At 40.2% G+C, this 23036-nt stretch overlaps 1 protein-coding gene across 2 annotated transcripts in view; it reads left to right on the top strand.

Moving 5' to 3' along the window:
• kpna3 (karyopherin alpha 3 (importin alpha 4)) overlaps positions 1 to 21281 on the top strand; it is a 30105-nt gene extending 8824 nt beyond the window's left edge. The window contains exons 3-17 of one of the 2 annotated variants that reach the window (XM_034694133.1): positions 3201 to 3290; positions 7987 to 8016; positions 8136 to 8188; positions 8279 to 8374; positions 11049 to 11134; positions 12436 to 12522; positions 12608 to 12777; positions 13094 to 13138; positions 13274 to 13405; positions 13533 to 13661; positions 15957 to 16061; positions 16298 to 16369; positions 16675 to 16837; positions 17840 to 17934; positions 18026 to 21281. In XM_034694133.1, the coding sequence (XP_034550024.1) occupies positions 3201 to 3290; positions 7987 to 8016; positions 8136 to 8188; positions 8279 to 8374; positions 11049 to 11134; positions 12436 to 12522; positions 12608 to 12777; positions 13094 to 13138; positions 13274 to 13405; positions 13533 to 13661; positions 15957 to 16061; positions 16298 to 16369; positions 16675 to 16837; positions 17840 to 17934; positions 18026 to 18124 (1452 nt within the window). In that variant the 3' untranslated portion in view covers positions 18125 to 21281. Of the gene's footprint in view, positions 1 to 3200; positions 3291 to 7986; positions 8017 to 8135; positions 8189 to 8278; positions 8375 to 11048; positions 11135 to 12435; positions 12523 to 12607; positions 12778 to 13093; positions 13139 to 13273; positions 13406 to 13532; positions 13662 to 15956; positions 16062 to 16297; positions 16370 to 16640; positions 16838 to 17839; positions 17935 to 18025 lie in introns of those variants that run through there. The other variant, XM_034694134.1, reaches the window with a different exon arrangement.
• Positions 21282 to 23036: the final 1755 nt, after the last annotated feature.

Here is a 23036-nt window from a genome sequence, read left to right as displayed (position 1 = left end):
CCAACACACTCTGCTGCCAAGTGATGTTGCACTTCAACAAGAGTTTGAACAGGATCAATCGTCACCACTGTTTTTTTTTTGTATGTTTTACTTTTTTTCTCTCAAACTTTTCCAAATCAGTGCTGGAATTAAAAGAAAGATGAGCTTCTATTTATCTGAAGTATTATTATTATTGTTTTGATTGGTCAAAACATGCTCAAAGTAGGCATTTGCATTAAATCTGCTTTGTACAGGCAGGTGCAGTCGGTGCACATTTTTGGATGACTGTGCGGCTGCTCCTTTGTGACTCCTTTGCCAAAAAGATTAGCTGAAGTCAATTTGATGTGAAAGAACACCATGTATGCATTCATTTCATCCTGCTGCTGCCGTCAGCAGTGACCTCATCAGTGAACACAAGTAAGCTGGTTTTACTATCAGGCATAAATACCCCCGTGTACAAACAACGTCACTGTGTTTAACACATAATGCAGAAATGCAATCAAGTCCACACATAATTCCTCTGGTTCGGTGGACTTCTGTTGCATCTTCATCAATACTTGCAACATAATAGTCCCTGATCTAGTTTAATCCCTCTTGTCCTAACTTGTCATTTGCAGTCACTCAGTTGTAAACACGTCAAACATAAACAATGCATCTGTCGCCGAGACCTTATTGTTTTTCCAGTGTTGATATTATGAAAGCAAAACTTGTTCTGCAAACACTATAATGCAGTTTTGGCGAGTGTGCATTCACAATTTCTCCAGAAGGAACTGAGCGTAGACTTTGACATGTGGTTTGATGCATCAGAGCCGTTCCACTGACTCTCACTTGGACACTGTGACAGCTCCGGATGGATACTTCCTGCTGATTCAAACAGATTTTCTGGTTGGAACTCTAAACACAAAGATCACTTTGACAGAGAAACTTGAAAAATATTTAGTGTCTGTGTTGACAAAGTCTGCGTGAAGGAACTTAAGATGCTGCATGAAAAGGTCAGTCTTAGATGACCAGGGTTTAAGAGTTGTACATGTGTGGAATAATGAGCCGTAATGCCTTCTGACTGAATGTGTTTGTATTTACGGTTTAAATCACATGAAACGAGTGTTGCGGTCCCTTTATGTGCTATTTTTGTTCTGGGTATTTCGGCTCTGTGTTGCACATTTCTGATCTTGCTGAGGTTGCTTTTGTTGTCTACACAGTTGGAAGCTGTTTGGGTTTGTAACATGAATTCTTAAGTCACATGTTAGTTGGGTTAAGAGCTCTTAGATCTGTTTCAGTGTGAGATCTGGATACAGAATCAGCTTTCATTTTATTTAGCCATCAAAGCTCTGTTTTATTTGAATTTTTACACATTAATTACAGAAGATCAACTTAAAAAAAACAGGCTAGTGATGTTTTGCCTTTAAAGGAAACATTACAAAAATGAATAAAATCAATATACCAGGGAGTAAAACTAAAAATAGCTGAAAGAAGAGAAAATGTACATTAAGGCACTTAAAAATAGTGCCATGAGTGTGTATACTACGGTGGCCCTGAAGGACAAAACATATTTACAAACACTTTTACAAAGTTGGAGACAAATTTACATTTTGGAAAACATTTTTACATTTTATAAAACGAAATTACATCAGCAAAACGTTTACCAAGGCCGAAACAAATTTACATTTAAGAAAACAAATATACAAAATGAAAAAAAAAATCATTTACAAGCGGTGAGACGATTTTACAAATGACGGGACACTTTTAAAATTTCTGAAACAAATTTACATTCATCTTTAACGGAAAGGGAATGTACCCAACACCGGAAGTGATCCGGTACCAGACAGAGTACCAGTACCAAACGTCGCTCTGTTTGGTTTCTCTCCATCCAAACAAACTAAATGACCCCTATTGGATCGATCCCGGATCACTTCCGGTATTTGGTACATTCCCTTTCCTTTAAAAATAAATATAAATTTGTTTCAGAAATGGTAAAAATGTTCCGTCATTTGTAAAATTGTCTCCAACTTTGTAAGTGTTTTTTGATTTTGTAAATTTGTTTTCCAAAATGTGAATTTTTCTCCAATTTGTAAAAGTGTTTCATCTTTTCTAAATTTGTTTTGTCCTTCAGGGCCACCGTAGTATACAAGTTATATATATGTGTATGTGTACACACATATACAACTGACATGTACGTGTATTATACAAGGCATACAGTTCCCATACATATACTGTATGTTGAATGACTTGAAACTAAAATATGTAGAGAAGTGAATAAATATATAAATGGAATTGTATTATTATTATTATTATTATTATGTTATTAGTATATAAATATTATTTATTATAATTATTAAACAGTCTCAAACATCTTTTGGCATATTTATGATAGGCGGTAGTTTGCAGGTGTGTTTTGGACCTCACGTAAACAGAGCTCTAACTCCTTTCCTGAAAAACAGGAAAGTTGCACCTTTCTCAGGATAAACAAAGACGTGTAGGTAGAGGAAAGGACAATGCACTCTGGTTTTACAAGCCTTTGCCAGACATGATGTCAGAAGCCTAAATAAACCTTTTATAATCAGGGTTGTCCGAACACTTCACAGCATTGTGTTTCCAGAGAACATCTGAGCACACTGGGAAAGCATGCATTCAGATCAGCAGAGGCAACAGTGGCACAGCCAGGGGGTGAAAAAAGAAAAACATCACTGCTGTGTAGTCCTGAGGTGTCCTCAAGTCTAGCACATTCCATTTAGCGGGACCAGAGCAGCAAGAAGCACTGCACTGGCTGATTAGTCATCAGTGACGCACATCAGCACGACGCACAGGAATGTAGGGCAAGGGAATCTCCTCCTACCACTGACTCACAGGCCTGTCAATGGATGGGATGTGTGGGTATCTCTCAATGTCTGTGTACATGCCTCTTTATTGCCACGCTGATTTAATATAAGCTTGCTGGGGGGGGGTTAGTAATATGTTGAGGGTAAAAGTTCAGTCATTTAAAGTTTGATGTGTGTCGTTTGTTCCCACAATCCTTCACAAGGTTTTCTCTGACTCTCCCTCTCAGAGTGGGATTCCTCCCATGTTGTCTGAATTCCAGAAAGCAAAAAGTTTAGGGAGGACTTGTTCATGAGTGAGGCCTAGATTCACTGTTTCTTTAAGACTTCATGAATGCATTAATGAACACTTTCATCTCCTCCGCTCATAGCTTTTCTGTCTTTTTTTTTTCTCTCTCCTCTTGTCAGAACAAACGAGACGAACATCTACTGAAGAAGAGAAATGTCCCGCAGGAGGAGAGTCTGGAGGACTCTGATGTCGACTCAGACTTCAAAGGAGTAAGTGTGGGCGTTCGCTGGAGTGGGGAGTGATAAAGTAAGACCGGACTGTCTGGATGATAGGTCAGAAGGGTTAAAGTCAAGTGGGCAGTGTGTTTAATGTGGGCCAAAATGATTTAAACTGAGAAGAAAGGGAAGTGAAAGAGCTGCAGTGAGAGTGGGAAATGTTATTTTGGGGGAAATTTGTTGAGCATCCCAAATGAAAGCACCAACAACACAGATGAAATATTGTAATGTTTCATGATAAGAGCCATTTCCTCCAAACTACCAGTACACCCAAAACACGCCCAAACTCCCTAGACAAAAGTTTGTCTAGTGTCTGTTCTTCAACTGTCCGTCACCTCACACAAGTTGTAGTTCTGATTTCCAGCATTTACAACTGAGTGAACTTCACCTGGTGAGCAATCTGGAGATTACAAACCGTCTGCTCCAGTGAGCTTATTCACTCAGTTTCTTCACCTTGTTGTGGCTGATAATGCAGAACTTCGTTTCATAATATCTGCTGCTGAAACTTCTTCCACAACCCTGACACAACGAGGTTGAACTGAGTATTGTGTGTCCTCCCCGCAGCTGTAAAAAAAACAAAGTAAAGAGTTCTAACTTTTGATGCGTCCTTTTTAAATTGGGTGGTCGTTGTTGTTGCTCTATAAGTTGTAGAAAGAAAAAGATGGAAATATGAATCAGGTTTTTTTTTTATTAAAGTCTTTTTCATTTTTTAGATATAGTCAAAAACATTTACATTGAGAACAACAGTAACATAGGACAGTCAAAGACAAAAACAGACATGTCCTACTTCCTATTCCCACAGCACTGGATCTTCATTAAGCACACAGCTAGACAATTAAACAAAAACATCTATACAGACATGACGCACACACAAAAAATATAAATATATATTTACGTAGATACACATACATATATAAAATCAAATACATACAAAATGAATATAAACAAGTATATAGAAATAAAAACAGAAAAGTAAGAGCAGGATTACAGAGTCATGTTGATAGCTGCCATGTTTTAAACATAGGATATGAACGGTTGCGAAGTGTTAAAAACTTTCCTGGTGCAACCTCTGATGGTATATCTGACACATGACCTCCCTTATCCACTGGCAATATGTTGGCGGTACAGGGTCCTTCCATATAGAAAGGATCAGTGGTGGACAAAGTACACATCTTCATTACTTAAGTCAAAGTATAGATACTCCTGGTCAAATATTACTCCAATACAAGTGAAAGTTGCTCTGTCAGATTATTGCTTGAGTTAAAGTACTAGAGTACTTGCTTTTAAAAGTACTCAAGTATTCAAAGTACTTCTTATAAAAAATCTCAGAAGGTTGTATTTTCAAAATACATAAGTGCAGTCAAGAATACATAGGAGTACATTCTGTTACATCATGTTTATTTAGAAACCATTACTTGAAATCTCTAAAAACTATACCATGGAATAAAAGCAGACACTAAGTTACTCCAAGCACAGACAACTTAGTTTGAAATGTTCATCTGGAATGAAACAAATGTTATGTAGCTCAACACGCTTTCTCAGGTTGGACTGTGAATGTTTGTATGTTTGGGCAGAGTGGGAAACAGGGCGGTAAGTACGGTACTCAAGTATATTTACTCTGTTACTGTCCACCACTGGAAAGGATGAGCCATCTGGCCAAAAGGGAACAAAAAGCAATCATGTTTGCTTGACACCCTCTAAAAGGAGCATTCTCTGGGGCGACTCTGAACAGTGAAACTAGTGGAGAAGAATCTATAGTTGTGAATCAAAGTTTGACAAACCCCCATGGGACCTACAGAAATTCAGTCTACTGTAATAGAAGGGAAAGAAATGAAACATATTTACATTTTAAAAGCTAAAACCACAGAAATTGTTTTTTATAATTCTAAAAAAATATTCTGACTTTTTAAAGCAGTTATTAAATTTGTTGGCTAAAGTTGAAATCAAATTAAGCAATTATAAAAAAAAAATAAAAAAAAACAGAATTTAAATAGAACTTAAGGTGGTGCGCCTAGCGATCGGAGTGTGCCCCATGCACAGAGGCTATAGAACTGATCACAGCAGTTGCAGGTTCGACTCCCCAGGCCTCAACCATTTGCTGCATGTCTCCCCCGCTCTCTACTCCCCACATTCCCTCTCTCTCTCAAGCTTTCCCAGCCAATAAAGGCAAAAATGCCCCAAAACAAGAAGGATAATTTAAGGTTGTTCTTGTTTGTTCAGGATGAACCAAAGACTGAATATATTTCTGTTCAAAATGTGGTCCGAAAACTGTGATGACATGTTTGTGGATTGTCCTGAAAAACAAGGGCAGTGTGAAAAGAAGCTGTTTTAAACATACCATTAACATCCATTTAATTGGGGCGGCACTAGATTTGTCAGATGATAATTTGTTAGAACCAAAGAGGATAATAAATCTTTGAGAAAAATAGAGAGAGCACACATTTAATTATCATCTGAATTTGTTATGAGTCACTGGAGGAAGGGTTTCCAGGATGCATGGCAGAGAAAGTCTACATTCTCAGACTTAAGACGCAGAGAGCCCTCCATGGTGTGCCTTCAAGTTTTCCACATAATCTAATATGCTGTATGTGGGCAGAGTGTTGGCTTATGCTGTGTAGAGTGTATTTAACTCAAAAGGCACTGACGTCTGATGTAATTCTCTGAGTAGCCGGATGAATGAATGATGGCCCACAGAGTAAGCCAGTCTGCCCATTTCAATCAGGAAGTGAAGTTTTAGCCACAAAGTCGAGGCATCAGGGAGAAAGGGAAGTCCGTTCATTCATTTACTGTTACCTCTCCATATAAGCAAGTCAGGATTTTATTCATTTTTGAGAGCCAGAACAGTAATAAAAAGACCTCAATCTTAAAAAAGATAGAAATCTAGCAACCTGATGTTGGAACAAAGCGGCCTTGTGATCAGCATTTAGAAAAGAAGACCTCTCATTGTTTCTTTCTACAGTTGCAACATTTTTCACATCGTCTTCATGACTAACTTTCCCGTCAGACACCAAAAAGCGTTATTGGGCAAGTCTGAACCTCGACTGGGAAACAACGTCAGAGCATTAAGATGGAAAAGAAGCAGCATATAAAGAGTTATTGATCCGGCGTCAGTAGGGATGAAGACCTTTCACATTTGAACCGATACGGTACCGATGCCCGGTACCTGGGAATCTGTATCGGTACTCAACAGTACCAATTTTTGGTACCTTTGTGTGTGTTTATGTGGTAATAAATGTTACTTTTGTTAATAATAAAATCTCCACATTTTTAAATTTAACATATTCATTTCTGAATATATAAACTTCAACAAATCTATCAAAACAACATCCAACTGTTCACATATATAAATGCAGGGTTCCCATGCGTCCTGGAAAAACTGGAAAACCTGGAAAACAGTTGACCAGTTTTCCAGTACATGAAAACACCTGGAAAATGAGAGAAAAAGTAAAATGTTCTGGGAAATCCTGGATTGTCCTGGAAAATGATTCCAACATGACTGTGTGCGATCTAACAAGGTTAAAAAAATTCACATCCCCATTCAACATTTGTGGCCATTTTTGTCATTCAGATCTATTTCAGTCAATTTATGCATTGATCTTCTTCTTATAATTATTACTCATTTATTTCAGTAAGGCAGCTTCCAGAGTCCTTTGCTGGCTCTTTTTTTTTTACTTAGCTAATTTTATATTTTTTGAGAAAACAGAAAGCTGAGATGAGAGTTGCCCATCATTGTTGCACTAATACATCTGCGGTTGCATTATTCTATTATCAATTTGCCATAATTTTAAGCATGTAAGAGATGATTTCATTGATAGCCATAGCCTGCATGTCTTCAATGTAGACTTCAACTGAGAGGAACATATTAGACTATTTAGGAACTAAATTTAGACTGTCATACCAGCTTGCTCATGACTGAAAATGTCCTTGAAATGTCCTGGAAAATGATCTCTGGAAAAGAGTGGGAACCCTGTAAATGTCTTCAACATGAAATGAACAGAAACAGGATTATATAGATGATTAGATATATTAGCTGACACGTGCCCGTGATGTCTAATTGCTCTTTCGGGAGTTTATCAATGAACACACGTGAATGTGTGCGGGCGGGAAAAAGTCAGTTCTCCGTCTCTTTATAATAACAGGACACACAACTTACTTGTTGGGCATTCACGCACACAGGAACGGTTATAAACAGGGCAGGTAGTCGGAGCAAAAGAGTCCGTCTCAACTTAATCGTCCTGCAGCTCTGCCTCACGGTGAGTGCGCAGAGAGCAGAGACGTCCACCCGATCAGTCTGGAACATTATTACAGGACGAAAGTATGGAAACTCGCCTACTCTTCCACTCCCTCACAGTCACAAGGATGCGTTTCGGTACTGAAACATGGTACCGTTTGATTTTTCCGTGAATTGGTACTCGGTTGTACCGACGGAATTCGGTCGGTACCTATAAAAGTACCAAATTGGGTACCCATTCCTAGGCGTCAGTTCAGCTGATTATTTGTTATTTAAGTGAAAATACCTAAAACATTCATGTGTCACTCTTAGATGTATTGAAGTACAGTTTATGTTTTCCTCTGCCACACCCTCATGGCTCAAGGGAAATTAATGTTTTGCAAAGTTTAAATTTGTTTTCCCTTGTTGCTGAAGAATGCTTCTCTAACTATGCTGCTCTTCTGCATGTCTCTCCTACAGCAAAATGTTACGCTTGATGCCATCCTACAGGTAAGAGTTCATGTCCTGTATATGCACTGTGTATAACCCACCCCTCATAAACAACAAACAGCTCTTCAGCTGTTAGCTAATTGTCCCGCGCTTACATTTATCACTTCTTCACTCTACAGAATGCTACGAGTGATAACGCCGTAATCCAGCTCAGTGCTGTACAGGCAGCCAGGTGAGTGACTGACGGAACACACACCTGCAGACAACAACATCTTTTATTCATGAATTACTTAAGATGTGCTTTTTTTTCTCATCCTGTCAGAAAACTGCTTTCGAGTGACAGAAACCCTCCGATCGACGACTTGATAAAGTCTGGCATCCTGCCTATTTTAGTCAATTGCCTGGAAAGGGACGACAAGTAAGTCTGCCTCCACGACAGTTTGTGTTTGCCTTCGGTGTTGTTTTTTTCTTTGACGCGATGAGCCGAGTGTTCCGGTTGTTAAGACTGCAGACTGCTGTGATGGATTACCAACACTGCTACATGAAGTCTCTGCCGCAACAGGGGCTTTGTGTGCAAGAGAGCGCGTGCGTGTGCGTGTGCGTGTGCGTGTGTGTGTGTGTGTGTGGATCCCACTGTGTCCACACGTGAAAGTGTGTGGAGGCAGACAGGGCACTTGGCTGGTCTTCTGAGTGCAGGCCAAGCCAAATATAACAGCATTCCTGCCTCTCGGAGTTCCCAAATTCCCAGGACCTTGTGTTCACTGAAGGGGGGGAGGATGAACGGGGCGGGGGGAGGAACTTGTAAGTAAGAGGTTGCAAGGACTTAAAGCTGGGGTTGGTTGTCAGATTTAGATACACTTTTTGTTATACTGGTTAAAATGATCTTTATGTCCCGATGGCAATCAATACATAATGTGTTCCTAAAAAAGAGTGAAAAAAAGCCCCGATCTACAGCCGGAATAAACCTGGGAAAACACCAACCAATCCCTGCCTTTAGGGTCCAATTTAACAAACTAATCAAATCCCGTTCTGCCCACCTCCTGCGAGTACATTTCCCCGGTGTGCACCCGTCTCCTGCCTCTGCTTCCCCTGACTCTATTTACTGCCCCTCTCGCTCGACCTCGGGCCTGTCCCCTCTGACCCGGTGAGGTTGCTCAGGAGGACGGTAGTCCGGATCAGATTCTTAAAAGCTCTCACCACAGGGGCTCTGACAAGCAAAAGAATTAATGACATTTAGTAAGTCCTACAGAAAATGTAGATGTAGTAGTATAGCTTTTCTCCTGATATAGTGTCACCGGTACAACTGGATATTGACGGTTGTGAGTACTAACAATAGCCATGTTTGTTTGTGTTTTTAACTTTCACTATTATAATGTTTTGGTGTTTTCTTACCTCTGGGTGAGACATGAGTTGACGTAGTGCAAAATACAAACTATGTGCTGAGGACCAGTTTTGAATCAGTCACGATCATATGGTCGCAAATCAGCGGCGCTCTTGCATGTGAGCGGGGGCATCGTTTTGGAGGAGCTCCAAGGGGAGGGGGGGACGGGTTAGATGGAGTCCTGAGGAAATGCTACATTCAAATTCATGCTAGAGACTACCAACCCTAGCTTTAACCGAGGCTACTGCTAACAGATAGCATCATAGGATAGAATATATCTTTATTGTCATTGTACATTGTACAACGAAATTGAGGTGCAACCCCTTTCAGTGCAAAAGATGCATAAACAAACAGTATTAAAAGAAAAAGAAAAAATCATAAAAACAGTGGACAAACAGAAATAAATACAAATTTGCAAATATGTGACACAGGCGTATGTAGGACATTTAGTCATTTTATGTCAGATTCAACAAAGCATTTCAAAGCGCTCATGTGCATCCATGAAGAGACAGTAATTGTCTCCTTCTGTATGTTGCCATAGCACTATGGCAGTAAGCCAAGCTAGCTCAGCCTGATAACATAATGAGCCACATAATCACAATGTACAGCATGGAAGTGACCACCATTTTGCATGAACAAGAAAAAGTCTATTCTGAGGACTTCAAATTAAATCTGCAAGAGCACGAAAGAACAGAAAATTAAACTCCTGCATCCACGTACGCCCACAGAAAGGCTGATTACATCTCACACACACACACACACACACACACAGAGCACCACACCCTGATTCCTGCTTTAAATCCTAGATAAACCTGAAGAGAACCAGTAGGAGCTGTGGATCATGGTTGCCTGATGAAATATTTAGCAGGGTAGACAGACTCTCCACACATCGACATGATAATACGAGCATTTGGCTGGTGGGTGGTGTGAGGATAACTTAAAATTGTGTGATTTCTATTATTTTGCGCTGCATCTTTTTCATATCCTTCCTTTTTTTGAGCTTCAATTCACCAAGCAGCATGGAACCTGGACTACTGATGCAGTGTCAGATGTGCTATTTGATAAACACTCTCACCACTTCTCACTATACTTGTGGAACTGATTATGAACCTCTTTTTAAAGACTTGAGTCAAGGGGGAAAAAAGCTAAGCCTGATGGGTAACAAGCCTTTAGATTTATACAAGATTTATAAAAGCATGTTAGTACTGGAAGATAAAAAACAGACTCTTCATAGAACATTGAAGAACTAACTGCAACAAGAATTAGCTTTTGTTCCCCCTTCAGTTGCCTTATGTCTGACTCTAGGAGATGCACATGAACACACCACAAAGACAAACCAGTACATGTGACGTGTAAATTCTGCTCCTATTTGAGAGTCAAAGATCTTCATGCCAGAATGAAATGGGAAGCTGGTTGACCAATGACTGTTGGTTCACGAAAGACTTTCACACACTCACTAACGAGTCAGAGGGTTTGTTATTTAGCTGCTTCTAACACCATGTCTGAAACAAGGATGAAGAAAGAAAAGACAACTTGTTTTCTTCCTTCTCTCTCTATGTTTCTGATTCTCTCGCACTGATCAGCCTAATGCAGAGAGATTCCTCTCACCGGAGGGCTCCATCGCCAATTCAACACGCTCAATTGACCGAGAGTAAATGAGCGTGTTTCTTCTTTTCTTTTTTTAACTGGTTTTGTTTCCTTTGCCCTCTAGCCCCTCTCTTCAGTTCGAGGCAGCTTGGGCTCTGACCAACATTGCCTCTGGGACGTCAGCACAGACTCAGGCTGTGGTTAAATCCAGTAAGTTGACCCTGCAGTCCGTCTTACCACTGCAGTCTGTGTTTGTACCCTGTCTGCAATCTGCAGAGAGAGCGCTTTTATTTATTTATGAATTAATGTCACTCAGAGAGGCTGTCAGTTACTCTTTTGGATGATTTTTTTATTAGAGAAGAGTGGACTCGTGTTGTGAAAAAAGACCATTATGGTATCAGCTTCTTTGGTGTCTTTAAAACGGTAACCTTTAATGATGAAATGTTGTGTTTTTTCTAGGGATAGACCGATTATCAACCGGGCCGATATTCAGTATTTTGACGCATATTGGCATCTGCCCCTTTTTTTCAAATCTGACTTCCCATATGAGATCAATTTAAAACTGGGTTATTTTGGCTCATTTTTCCCTGCAGTTTCTCATCACAGGGGCCGAGCTGAGCAGCGTTCGTTGTGGCCCCTAGAACTACTAGTGATTAAAAACTCATACAACCCCACTTTAAAAAAACTGAAATATCCCTTTTAAACTAAGATAAGTGAAAGATTAACATTTCAGTTATATTGAAATTTTGGAAAACTTTATTTACCGTAGAAAACTTTAGGGAGCTATTTATTTGTTTAAGTTTTCATTGAACTTTATAAGATATGCTGCTGAGCCTGGGAGCTCCCTGCACTTTGTGTTAAAAGTTTAAAACAAAGATGTCTATTGTGTAAGATAAAAAAACCCAACTTTAACATGTTGCAAATCTGAAAAGCTGTTTAATAAACATATGCTTTAAGGCATTTAAACGAAGTTAAGTGTTGGAGTTTGTATTATTCAAAATTTTGACACCAATATTTCCCCTTTTACTGTAAATAAATATCGCTCCAAATATCGGTTATCGGCCTCCCTGACTACTAATAATCGGTATCGGCCCTGAAAGAAACATATCGGTCTATCTCTAGTTTTTTCTTTTGGAAGAGAAGCTGGTTTCAGGTCTTGTATTGATTCAGAAATGAGATTAACTTACAGAATAGTTTTTACCATGATGTTACAAACTGTAGCACAGGCACAGAAATGAAAACTCACATAATTTCTGCAAAGAGTTTATTTCAAACACCCACACAGTTGTTTACAGTTACGTAGAGGTTGGAAGGAGATTGGGTGGAAGTCAGTGAAGCCACCAAAATGTGACAAAGTACCAACCATTAGCTGTTTTTCTTTTTCTTTTTTACACGAGTTATATACAGGAGCATGGATGTTGTCATGTTTGTGTTTATTTGAATTCACTGTGGAGCTGCACAGTCTGTCCCCACAGTCCAATTTCTGATGCCTTGATGTTTGTGTGTTTTAGATGCAGTGCCACTGTTCCTGCGACTGCTGCACTCTCCCCATCAGAACGTCTGTGAACAGGCTGTATGGGCTTTGGGAAACATTATAGGTAAATAATGTTCCATTTATAGACACACTTCTTTGGAATCAGCTGTTCAGACTTGAGCTGACCTCTGCCCTCTCTCCTGCCTAAGGTGATGGTCCACAGTGCAGGGACTATGTCATCTCCCTGGGCGTGGTCAAGCCACTGCTGTCTTTCATAAACCCATCGATCCCCATCACCTTCCTCCGTAATGTCACCTGGGTCATCGTTAACCTCTGCCGCAACAAGGATCCACCACCGCCCATGGAGACTGTGCAAGAGGTGGGTGTTTGCACCTGTTTATGGAGGCTTTCATGTGGCAGACAGATGGAAGTGTTGCTCTGCAGTCGACTGTGTCACTGCAGGCTGAGTCACACACAGTTTTTCACAGAGCGTTTTCAGTTGCCGAATCAGCCACGTTATCCCCGGGGATTCACAAACTACAAAGCACATTTGGTGACATTTGAAGTCTTGAGTTTGACAGCTATTCCTCTTTGTATTGTCTCTTCACTCTGCCCTGTTTCTGCCTTCATCTGATCAACTGTTCCTCTGCCAACAACCAACCCACTCACAACCCACTTTCTCTTTCCCCCCACAGATATTGCCAGCCCTCTGTGTGCTAATATATCACACCGATATAAATGTGAGTATCAGAGCTTTGAAGACAATTTCATGAAGAACCCTGTGACTTAATCTGCTGACAAGCATTTTCCTAAATGTTTGAAGGATCACTTTTGCTCACATCTTGCCTGTGTCATTTTCCTGTGTGTGTGTTTAGATCCTAGTAGACACAGTGTGGGCTCTGTCATATCTGACGGACGGCGGCAACGAGCAGATTCAAATGGTCATTGATTCTGGAGTCGTTCCATTTCTTGTGCCTCTCCTCAGCCACCAGGAGGTCAAAGTTCAGGTGAAGCTTTTGGTTCTGCTGTTAAATCTATATGCCTTCAATAAGTTGATGATATTAAACTTTCATCCTCTGTGAATGAATCATCAGAGTGTTCATCTTTATTTTCTTCTTTGTCTTGAAACTACAGACAGCGGCTCTGAGGGCAGTGGGTAACATCGTGACAGGGACAGATGAGCAGACACAGGTCGTGCTCAACTGTGATGTCCTCTCACACTTCCCCAACCTGCTCACACACCCTAAAGAGAAGATCAACAAGGTATCACAGGCTTATCCTTCATGTTGTTTGTATGCCATATTTTGTAAGTCTAGGGTTTCTGATGGCTTAGAATAGAAACAGGAGCAGGTTGTCCTCACCTGGCATGCTGCTAGTTCTTCAATCAGGTATTTTCTCACTTATTATTGTGAGGTAACAGCACTGGAATTTTCCATTAATTTTTTACCAGAAAATAACTGAGGATGTCCCGATCCTGATCTCAACTATCAGATCAGAGGCGATCACTTTTTAATTGATCGGCATATAATTTAATTTATTGACAATTTGAGCCGATCATCTCACGCCAACAATTTACGTCAGCTGTCACTGAGCACAGTTTGCAGCAGAACGCAAATGCACATGTAACTTTGTGTAGCCACACATTCTGGGTTGGCCTAACTGCATATACTCTGTAAGACAATATTAGGCAAGACACTGATGAACTCAAGTCTCGGCTTAAACTTAAGCCAGCCAGATTACAGCAACAACAACCACTTTACTGCAACCTATGGTAACTTTCTGGAGACATATGGTTCAAAAGGTGAAAACAACACCGGACAGTCTGTTAGCATTAGCATTAGCTGTCCCGAGGCTTAAATGTCAGCAGTGTGGACATTTTTTTAAACTAGAGAGTAGGGATGTAACTATCTGCATTATACCCCGCTTGTTCAACATCATTGTGTGCTGCGTCTGAGTGACAGGTCTCCATGAGCGCTTTTTTTCTCCGCTGCTGGACTGATTCTGACCCGGTGGCACTCCCGGCTGACACATGACTGCGTTGACATGCTTATTTTTCTCAGTAAGAACGAGTAGACAGAAAACTGGACACTGTGAATCTAAAATATGATCCTGTTCAGTTGTCCTGTTGCAGTAAATCCACATGTTGAAGTCTTCACTCTATTACCATGCGATCATCATTATTTATAAGCCTAGTCCTCACGTTGATTATAGCGTGTTTAACATTTTGAAGACCTCAATATGATCCGTAGCTGTTTAATACCGTCAGTAATATACACCAAGTCATGAAGGAAATTTTGATTTTTGGCATTATTTTTGACATTGGAAAACTTTAATGTTTTTTTAATAATTAAACAATAATTGATCGTTAACATTTCCAAAGATTGATCAAGGAGAATACTTGAAATTTACATCCCTAATTTAAAGAGATTTACCTTATTTGTTTAATATTAAACACTTTCATTTAGGAATGGTTCACTTTCCATTTCTCTAGAATTGTTCTGATATTTTCCAGCAGGGTATTTTTGTATTGTCATTTTTAGTTTTTTTTTTTGCAAGGTGCTGAAAGAAAGTGTGCAGTGATTTTATTTGAGTTACAACAAACCTTTAAAAAAGGATTACTTTGTTTACAAAGAAATATAAGAGAAAAAATATATATTGCAACTGTCCATATCTGAGAATTGAAATAAAATAATAGTTATTTAAATTTTGAGTTCCACCAGTTTTCTTGACAATCATTAGAGAATCGTAAGTGAACCAAAAATCAGGACTCGAATCGAATCATGGGTTGAGTGAATCGTTACATCCCTACTAGACAGCGAAAACAGTCCAACTGCTACTTGCATTATATGCAATATGATGGCTCTGCCAGGCGGTTGCAGTAATACTACGTTCAATACTACATCAATTTCATCTAAAAACTAAACATGCAACGGAATTTGCTAAAGGAACAGGTTTTTAGTCTTTTGGATCCACGCTATGTCCTGCCATCTCGATTCTGCATTTAAAAAAAGTGCCTAACCAAAAAGGTAAAATAAGCATGATGTGACTGCTGTCAGTTTTACAACACACATTTGGAGCTCAGACTTTTGTCCCATGTCATTGCTGAGCCTTGTTGCACACTGAATTGATACCTCCACTTTTGAGTTTAAGGTGATCCAGGACAGTTGATGTTGTTATCCTGATTTTGAAAAGAAAACATAGCAACAAAAAAGGGAAAAAATAAAGTAAGAAAACCAAGTTGATATCAAATATGTATGCAGCCAAGTGCCACCATTGTAAATCTGGCACCGTCCCTTGAGAGTTGCGTTCACGTGCACGTGGGTGAAGAAGCATCTATCTCATGGCAGGTTGCATTGTTACAACTGGTTAAAGAATTTCAAATGTAGAGCTGCTGTAGCGAGATAAAATGCTGAATCAAAAAAATGTGAGGAATTTCAGGGTAACATCAGAATTGTAAAACTGCAGTGGAGGATAAGAAGATGAGGGATTGGGGAGAATATCTATTTATGTAGAGGATACAGTGCTAGATTTGACCATTTGTGATTGGTCTCCTTCCAGGAAGCAGTCTGGTTCCTGTCCAACATTACAGCTGGGAATCAGCAGCAGGTCCAAGCTGTGATCGACGCTGGACTCATTCCAATGATTATTCACCAACTGGCTAAGGTTTGTGCACGGAGGAAGATCAGGAAAGGAAATCTTCAAACTGTTGGCATTGATTATATGCGTCCAGATGCATTGACACATTCTGCATGTTGTTGCCAAAGGAGCAGCACAACTCTTGATACATGCATTGAACATTAATACAAACCTAGCCTAGCTGTCTGTGAGTCTTGGCATTATGCTGTGGTGCAAAAAAACCTGCTACGTCCACATGTTAGTGACAGCCTGTCTCTCTGCAGGGCGACTTTGGCACTCAGAAGGAGGCAGCATGGGCCATCAGCAACCTCACCATCAGTGGGAGAAAAGACCAGGTGAGCGCCGCTTCAGGACCAGTGATGTAGAAATCTGGAACCTGATTTACTGCCATGTTGGACTTATTGTGTTTGTATGTAGCTCCAGAAACCCTACCTAGCATGTGAGTCAGTCATATAATATTGCATAATTGATGTAGTAAATTTTTCCTTCTCAAGAAGCAACACTGCTCCAGTTAACGGATAAAACCAGGCTATGTCAGTTTTTGAACATAAAAGTGATCACGGATGTGTTCCACACTTGTAACCATGTACTTATGTTGTAATCAAGTATGGATGTGGTGTGTATGTGTGGGTTTGTGTAGGTGGAGTTCCTGGTTGAGCAGAATGTCACCCCTCCGTTCTGTAACCTGCTGTCAGTGAAGGACTCACAGGTGGTGCAGGTTGTCCTGGACGGCCTGAAGAACATCCTCATCATGGCAGGAGATGAGGCCAGCACTATCGCCGAGATCATAGAGGAGTGTGGAGGTGTGTACCTGGCCGAGTACGGCTGATTGGTTTGATCAGAAGAAGTCCTAACACAAGCAGACAATGTCCATCAGCCTCTTTATAGCTGGGGTTGGTAGTCAGATTTAGATACACTTTTTGTTATACTGGTTAAAATGATCTTTATGTCCCAATGGCAATCAATACATAATCTGTTCCTAAAAAAGAGTGAAAAAAAGCTGCTATCTACAGCCGGAGTAAACCTGGGAAAACACCAACCAATCAACGTTTTTGGGGTCCAAAATTTTAAACCAATCAAATCCCGTCCTGCCGGTCTGCCCGCCTCCTGCGCGTACATTTCCCCGGCATTCACTCCCCGTCCCCTGCCTCTGCTTCCCCTTGTTCTACTGACTGCCCCTCTCGCTGGACCTCAGGCCTGTCCCCTCTGACCCGATGAGGTGCTTTGCTCAGGATTATAGTCCGGATCAGAGTCTAAAAAGCTCTCACCACGGGGCTCTGACAAATAAAAAAATGATTGACATCTAGTGAACACATTGATCTTTAATAACCGGTCACTGTTGGCCATGACCACGCCAACCAACAAAGCAACAATCAATGTTTGTGTTTTTAACTTTCCCTATGATAACGTTTTGGTGAGGACCGGTTTTGAATCAGTCACGATCATATGGTCATGAATCAGTGGCACTCGTGCATGTGAGCAGGGGCCTTGTTTTTGAGGGGCTCCGAGGGGAGGGGGGGAGGGGTTAGACGGAGTCCTGAGGAAATACTACATTCAAATTCCTGCTAGTTTTCCATCACTACCAACCCCAGCTTTAAGTCTGGAGCTTTTGATTGGTTTGGAAATTGGGGTTATCTCTTGGTTTGTATTTTAACTCTTCATTTCATTTCAGTGTTATTAAAAACAAATGCAACTTTTACTTTCTTAATGTACTTTATTTCACTTATTGTATTTTGCATGTAGACACCAGTTGGCTGTGTTGTGAAATACAAGAAAGCTCATGACCTCTTTGTTTTGTTTTACAGGTTTGGAGAAGATAGAAAACCTACAGCAGCATGAGAATGAGGATATCTACAAACTAGCATTTGAGATTATTGATCAGTACTTTTCAGGAGATGATGTAAGTGATATACATCTCTAAATTTCATCGTTATTTCCTTCTCATTTAAAATCCTACTCTGATTTAACAACACAACTCCTCTCCTTTTCAGATCGATGAAGATCCCAGCTTGATCCCCGACACCACTCAAGGAGGGACATTCAACTTCGATCCAGCTTCCAACATGCAAACAAAAGAGTTTAATTTCTAAAAAGCCAGGATGTTTGCTTCAACCAGCTGCACGGGTACTCTGTAATCACCCAGACATTCATCCATCTCTCCTCCAACCTGGCAACCTGGTACAGAAGGATTTACAAAGCATCACTTCTACAAAGAAACTCATCACTGAAGGATTTACCTGCCCCAACCTCTGCACTGCGGGGTGTTATATATTTTTTTTGTTTGATTTTTTTTTGTCCTCCATCCTTCACTGAACACAACAAAACCTTCATAGGAGTCCTGGTCATCCAATCAAGCACCGTCAACATCTGGCAACCTGCATCCAGAAGGTTGTCGGCATTCGCTGCCAGAGCTTCGAAAATATCACACAAGAATAAAAACCAGAAGGAAGAAAAAGCCTTCATGGCAAGATGTTATTGCCAAATGTCAAATCTTCATAGAGACAAAAACACAAGCACATTTTCAGACACAAACACACACACACACACACACATGTACACACATGTACACACATGTACACACATGTACACACGTTTTGACACTTAGAATTTGTGTGCATACTTCTGTTAGAAGTCATCATATCACTTATGGGGAAGAAATACTGCTGTTTGTTTGTGGTTTATTTTTGTGCTTTCCCTCCCCTGGATTGTCCTCTGGTGTAAACTTCACATACGCACGCACACTGACATACAACTGCACACACATCGACACACTTTAGTCACACAGGAACCCGAGGTCGGGCACCCCCCCCACCCCACCCAATAACCCTCTCCCACCCAGTTTAAAGAGTTAATCCCAGAGCTAAGCCATGATTAACCACGGACCCCCCGCTGCCCCTCCAGGAGCATCCTGGGGCAGGTGGAAGGGCGAAAGGGCTCTAAGGCGAAAAGAGGACTCCGTGGCAAACTGACTGACGGGACTTCTGACTCGATGACGTCACTTTTTTGAACGTGACCTCTGTTGAATTATCAAACTTGTTGAAAAGAAAAAAAAATCATCAAAAATGTGAAGAAAATGCCATAATTCTTTTTTTTTTTTCCAATTCATGCAACTGTAAGACCTGCTTACTGGCGCGCTTCTGATCGAGCAGAGCGACTAAAGTTTTTTTTTTAATGGATGTGGTCACCTGTCATGGGAGGAAGCACCTTTTAGGTGAAGGGCGCAGAGACTTACTAGAAGAGGAACATGTCGGCTGTAGCGTTTTTATCCCCCAACAGGACATCCATTTCTGCAGCATGAGCTCGGTCACACCATGTGATCCAGTGACCTGTCTGCTCTGGACTCCCCTGTAATGTGAAACTTGGAAGAGAGGGGGGGGGTTTAAGTTAGATTAAAAAAAAGAAAAAAAACAAGTGGAGCTAAGATGGACCTGAATGGTTTATCAGACCTTGTTTTAATTATTTTAAATTCTATCTTTAAACAAATATTTTAGGTTCATGTTTCAGCTTTTCCTGGTTGAGTCTGTGGAGCTTCCATTTGTCTGTTTTCCTTTTATTTCTTTTTTTTTTTTCTTCAGTCTTATGCACACGTCTGAGAGGCATATCGATGTCTGCCTGCAGAAAGGGACCTATACTCCTCGAAGACTAGACTTATATAATGAGTACAGGTCCAGACCTTTACAGTACTTAACTACTTTTGATGAAGAGGTCACATGTCATCACTCGATTTGAATAATTGTACAAAACAATGTGATGTGTATCTCTCCTTTGCCGTCTAATGAATATATGAATATATTTACATAAAGCCTGTACAAGCTGCTGCAGCTGACAGTCATTGGATGGACGATTAACCTTACTGTCAAAGATGGCTGGGGAGGGTGTTTTTTTTCTTTTCTTTATGAAGCAATATTTCTTTGTTTCATTGTTTTTATTTTTGACTTGCATATGTATTGTGATGACATGCTGATGAATTGGAACAGGCTGTTTATCTCTCTCTCACTCTCTCAATCTCTCTCTCTCTCTCTCTCTCTCTCTCTCTTTCTCTTTCTCTCTCTCTCTCTCTCTCCTTTCTCTCTTTCTCTCTCTCTTTCTCTCTCTCTCTTCCCCCCCCTCCCTATCTCTCTCTCTCTCTCTCTCTCTCTATCTCTCTCTCTCTCTCTCTCTCTCTCTCTCTCCCCCCCTATCTATCTATTCCCCCCCCCCCCCCCCCCCCCCTCTCTCTCTCTCTCTCTCTCTCTCTCTCTCTCTTCCCCTTCGTAGTGGTGACGGGCTGTTTAAAAATGTGCCGTCCCATGTCCCAGTCGGTGTGTGGGTGCAGGTTCAGGGTGTCATCGAAAACATCTGAAACTGACCCCCAGCCCTGGTCTCGAAGACTTTTATGATCCTCTGGTTGGCTGCTAACTACTGAGAGGGGGTCAGAGCGACGGGTGGGGGGGGGGGGGGTGTGGTGAGGAATGGGGAGGGGAGGGGGGGGGTCACACTTTGGGGTTTTAAATATTGGGTGGGGTTGTTTGAGCAGCCCAGGCTTGTTTTTGGGACTAGCTGTTTATTACTGAACAAAACTATAGAGAGGGTGTACAGTCATGAACTAGCAGACTAGACCGAGCCACTTTAAAGATTTACAATTTTGTTGCCTTGTATCCGCATTGGATACAAGCTTATGTTTGTTGCAAGATTTTTACTTGCTAATGAAAAGTTGTTTTAAATAAAAATAATAGGAGAAAAGCAACAGACAGCGTTTTGGCCTCTGATTGTTTATATCTTTTTATAAATTTTAGATTGAATTCCTCTCTTTAAGGTGGCTCATTGATGCTTTCAACTCTTGTGCATATTAAAGACAAGAATGAGTTGAAAATCATTGTGCCTTTTGTTTTTCATTTCAACTAAAACTACGTTTTATTGAATAGAGTAAAGATTCTTTGAGCAACTGGAGAAGTTAGAAACAGGAGATGTGGCTGCAGGATGAAATGTGCTCTCCCTGTTGTTGGAGTTTGCCATGGGAATGGTCAATGCTGCTCTCTGCTGTTGAGAGCGACTGCTCCTCTCCAATCGTATTCACTGAACATTGTAACACATCATTTCTCTCCTCCTCATTACCCCCCATCCCCTCCCCCGCAACACCACCAACCATCATTGCCATATTTCAGTCAGGGGATTTTTGATATCATCTCCCCTCATCTCACCCTCAGGACATGATCTGTGTTTCTGATCCTAACCAAAATAAACTTGCTGTTTAGCCGTTGGATCCTCCGTTCTTGCAAGTGTTGTGATTCACACATACAGTCGCTGTTAGTCCAAATTGAGTTGCATCAGTATTAGAGTGAAATTAGCTTTATAACAAAGGCTCATAAAAGGTTCTATGCTCCTGAATTTAAGAACTGCACATCCACTCCATGAAAATGTGACAATTGGCCTTAAAATTAAGTCTAAAAGGAAACTAAAATGTAGTCCTTAACATTACAGATATGTCAAATATGGGAATAGCTTGCTCAACTATTTCACAACTAATGCATTGATCTCACTATTTTCAGCCTCAGATGATTGTGGGGTTTGAGAAGTTGTCTGATATCCAAGACAAACTGATTTTTGCTGCACAGGTAACTCCAGGTCAGCGGACTTCTCTCGGTCTGCGTAAAAAAAACAAAAAACAATTTGGTTACCTCAATTGAGTTATTGTGACATGACATCATGGAGAGTTAGTAACTCAAATCACCAAAGGGCAATGATTGATTATTCCTGCAGGAACTGAATGTGTATCTACAAGAGGAAATGCAATTGTATAAAGATAACTGGCCTAAAGTTGAACATTTGACTCAGTGACCTTTCAGGTCTTCATTGTAGCTTTTAGATTGATGCTTTTTTACATTGTAATATTTAATATTCCCTTTTTTGTAAACCTGATTGGATCTAGTTTGTATTAGTTTATGGTTTTTTCTATAAATATGTAATTTTAAATACCACAAACTATCACAGCTAGCTTGGCAAATAATATTTCATTTGTGGGAATTAAGGTTGGAGATTATACTCAACATAGGAAGATGGCAAGACAAATAACCATAACACAAAGTCTACTTTGGACCAATGTTCCTTTGCAAAAGTAGGTGCCTAGCTGCCTTTGAATTTGGTTCTTACATTTTCATTAAAGATGAAACGTTTTTTTTGGAGTCCAACTGTGTGACAAACTTTAACTGAAGTCATGTGATATCAGAGAAAAGCTCCTGGATATATCAGGGCCTGAAATTTGAGTTTCTGATGGAGTCCCTGGGTTAAATAAAATGACTAAATTAACTATAACAGCTAGATAGTACTGTATAGTAAATAATTTTGTTACAGTTGTCTGAAAGCCACAATCAAAGTCAGTTATCAGCAATTATTGAGCTTTTTTCCATCTGAAATATGTGGATTTATCTCAATATACAGAGCAAACAAGAGAAGGATATCTAGATATGATAAGTTAATTTTCTAACAATGAAACCGTTTTTGAGATAAAGAGATGAACTACGAAATAGTTATCTGCCTTATTTGAGAAGAAATGATTCCAGTATTTTACTTCACTGCAATAACTATCAGGGAGTGAGGTAGATTTAATCACTGAACAGTAACTGGGGTAGTGAATTGTGTGTAAATAATTAGTTTATGTTATCTGGAGGAAATGGTATGAACATGGAGCAACACAGAGCAAATTTCACTCAGATCAGGCAGTTCATTTAGAGGTGATAATGATGGCTATAATTCTCCACCTGAGCACTCATGTCCATATCTTCAGCCCGTGTTAGAGGTTTTTGAAATGAAGAATGATATGTATCGTTTGAAATGTTCTCCCTGTTTCCCACTCTGCACAAACATACAAAAAATCACAATCCAACCTGAGAAAGCGTGTTGAGCTACATAACATTTGTTTCATTCCAGATGAATATTTTAAACTAAGTTGTCTGTGCTTGGAGTAACTTAGTTTCTGTTTTTATTCCATGGTATAGTGTTTAGAGATTTCAAGTTATGGTTTCT

This window comes from Notolabrus celidotus, chromosome 10 (assembly GCF_009762535.1).
Source record: "Notolabrus celidotus isolate fNotCel1 chromosome 10, fNotCel1.pri, whole genome shotgun sequence".
NCBI lineage: Eukaryota > Metazoa > Chordata > Actinopteri > Labriformes > Labridae > Notolabrus > Notolabrus celidotus.
The sequence above is the reverse complement of the archived record's forward strand: the minus strand, read 5'-3'. Positions and strand labels throughout refer to the sequence as shown.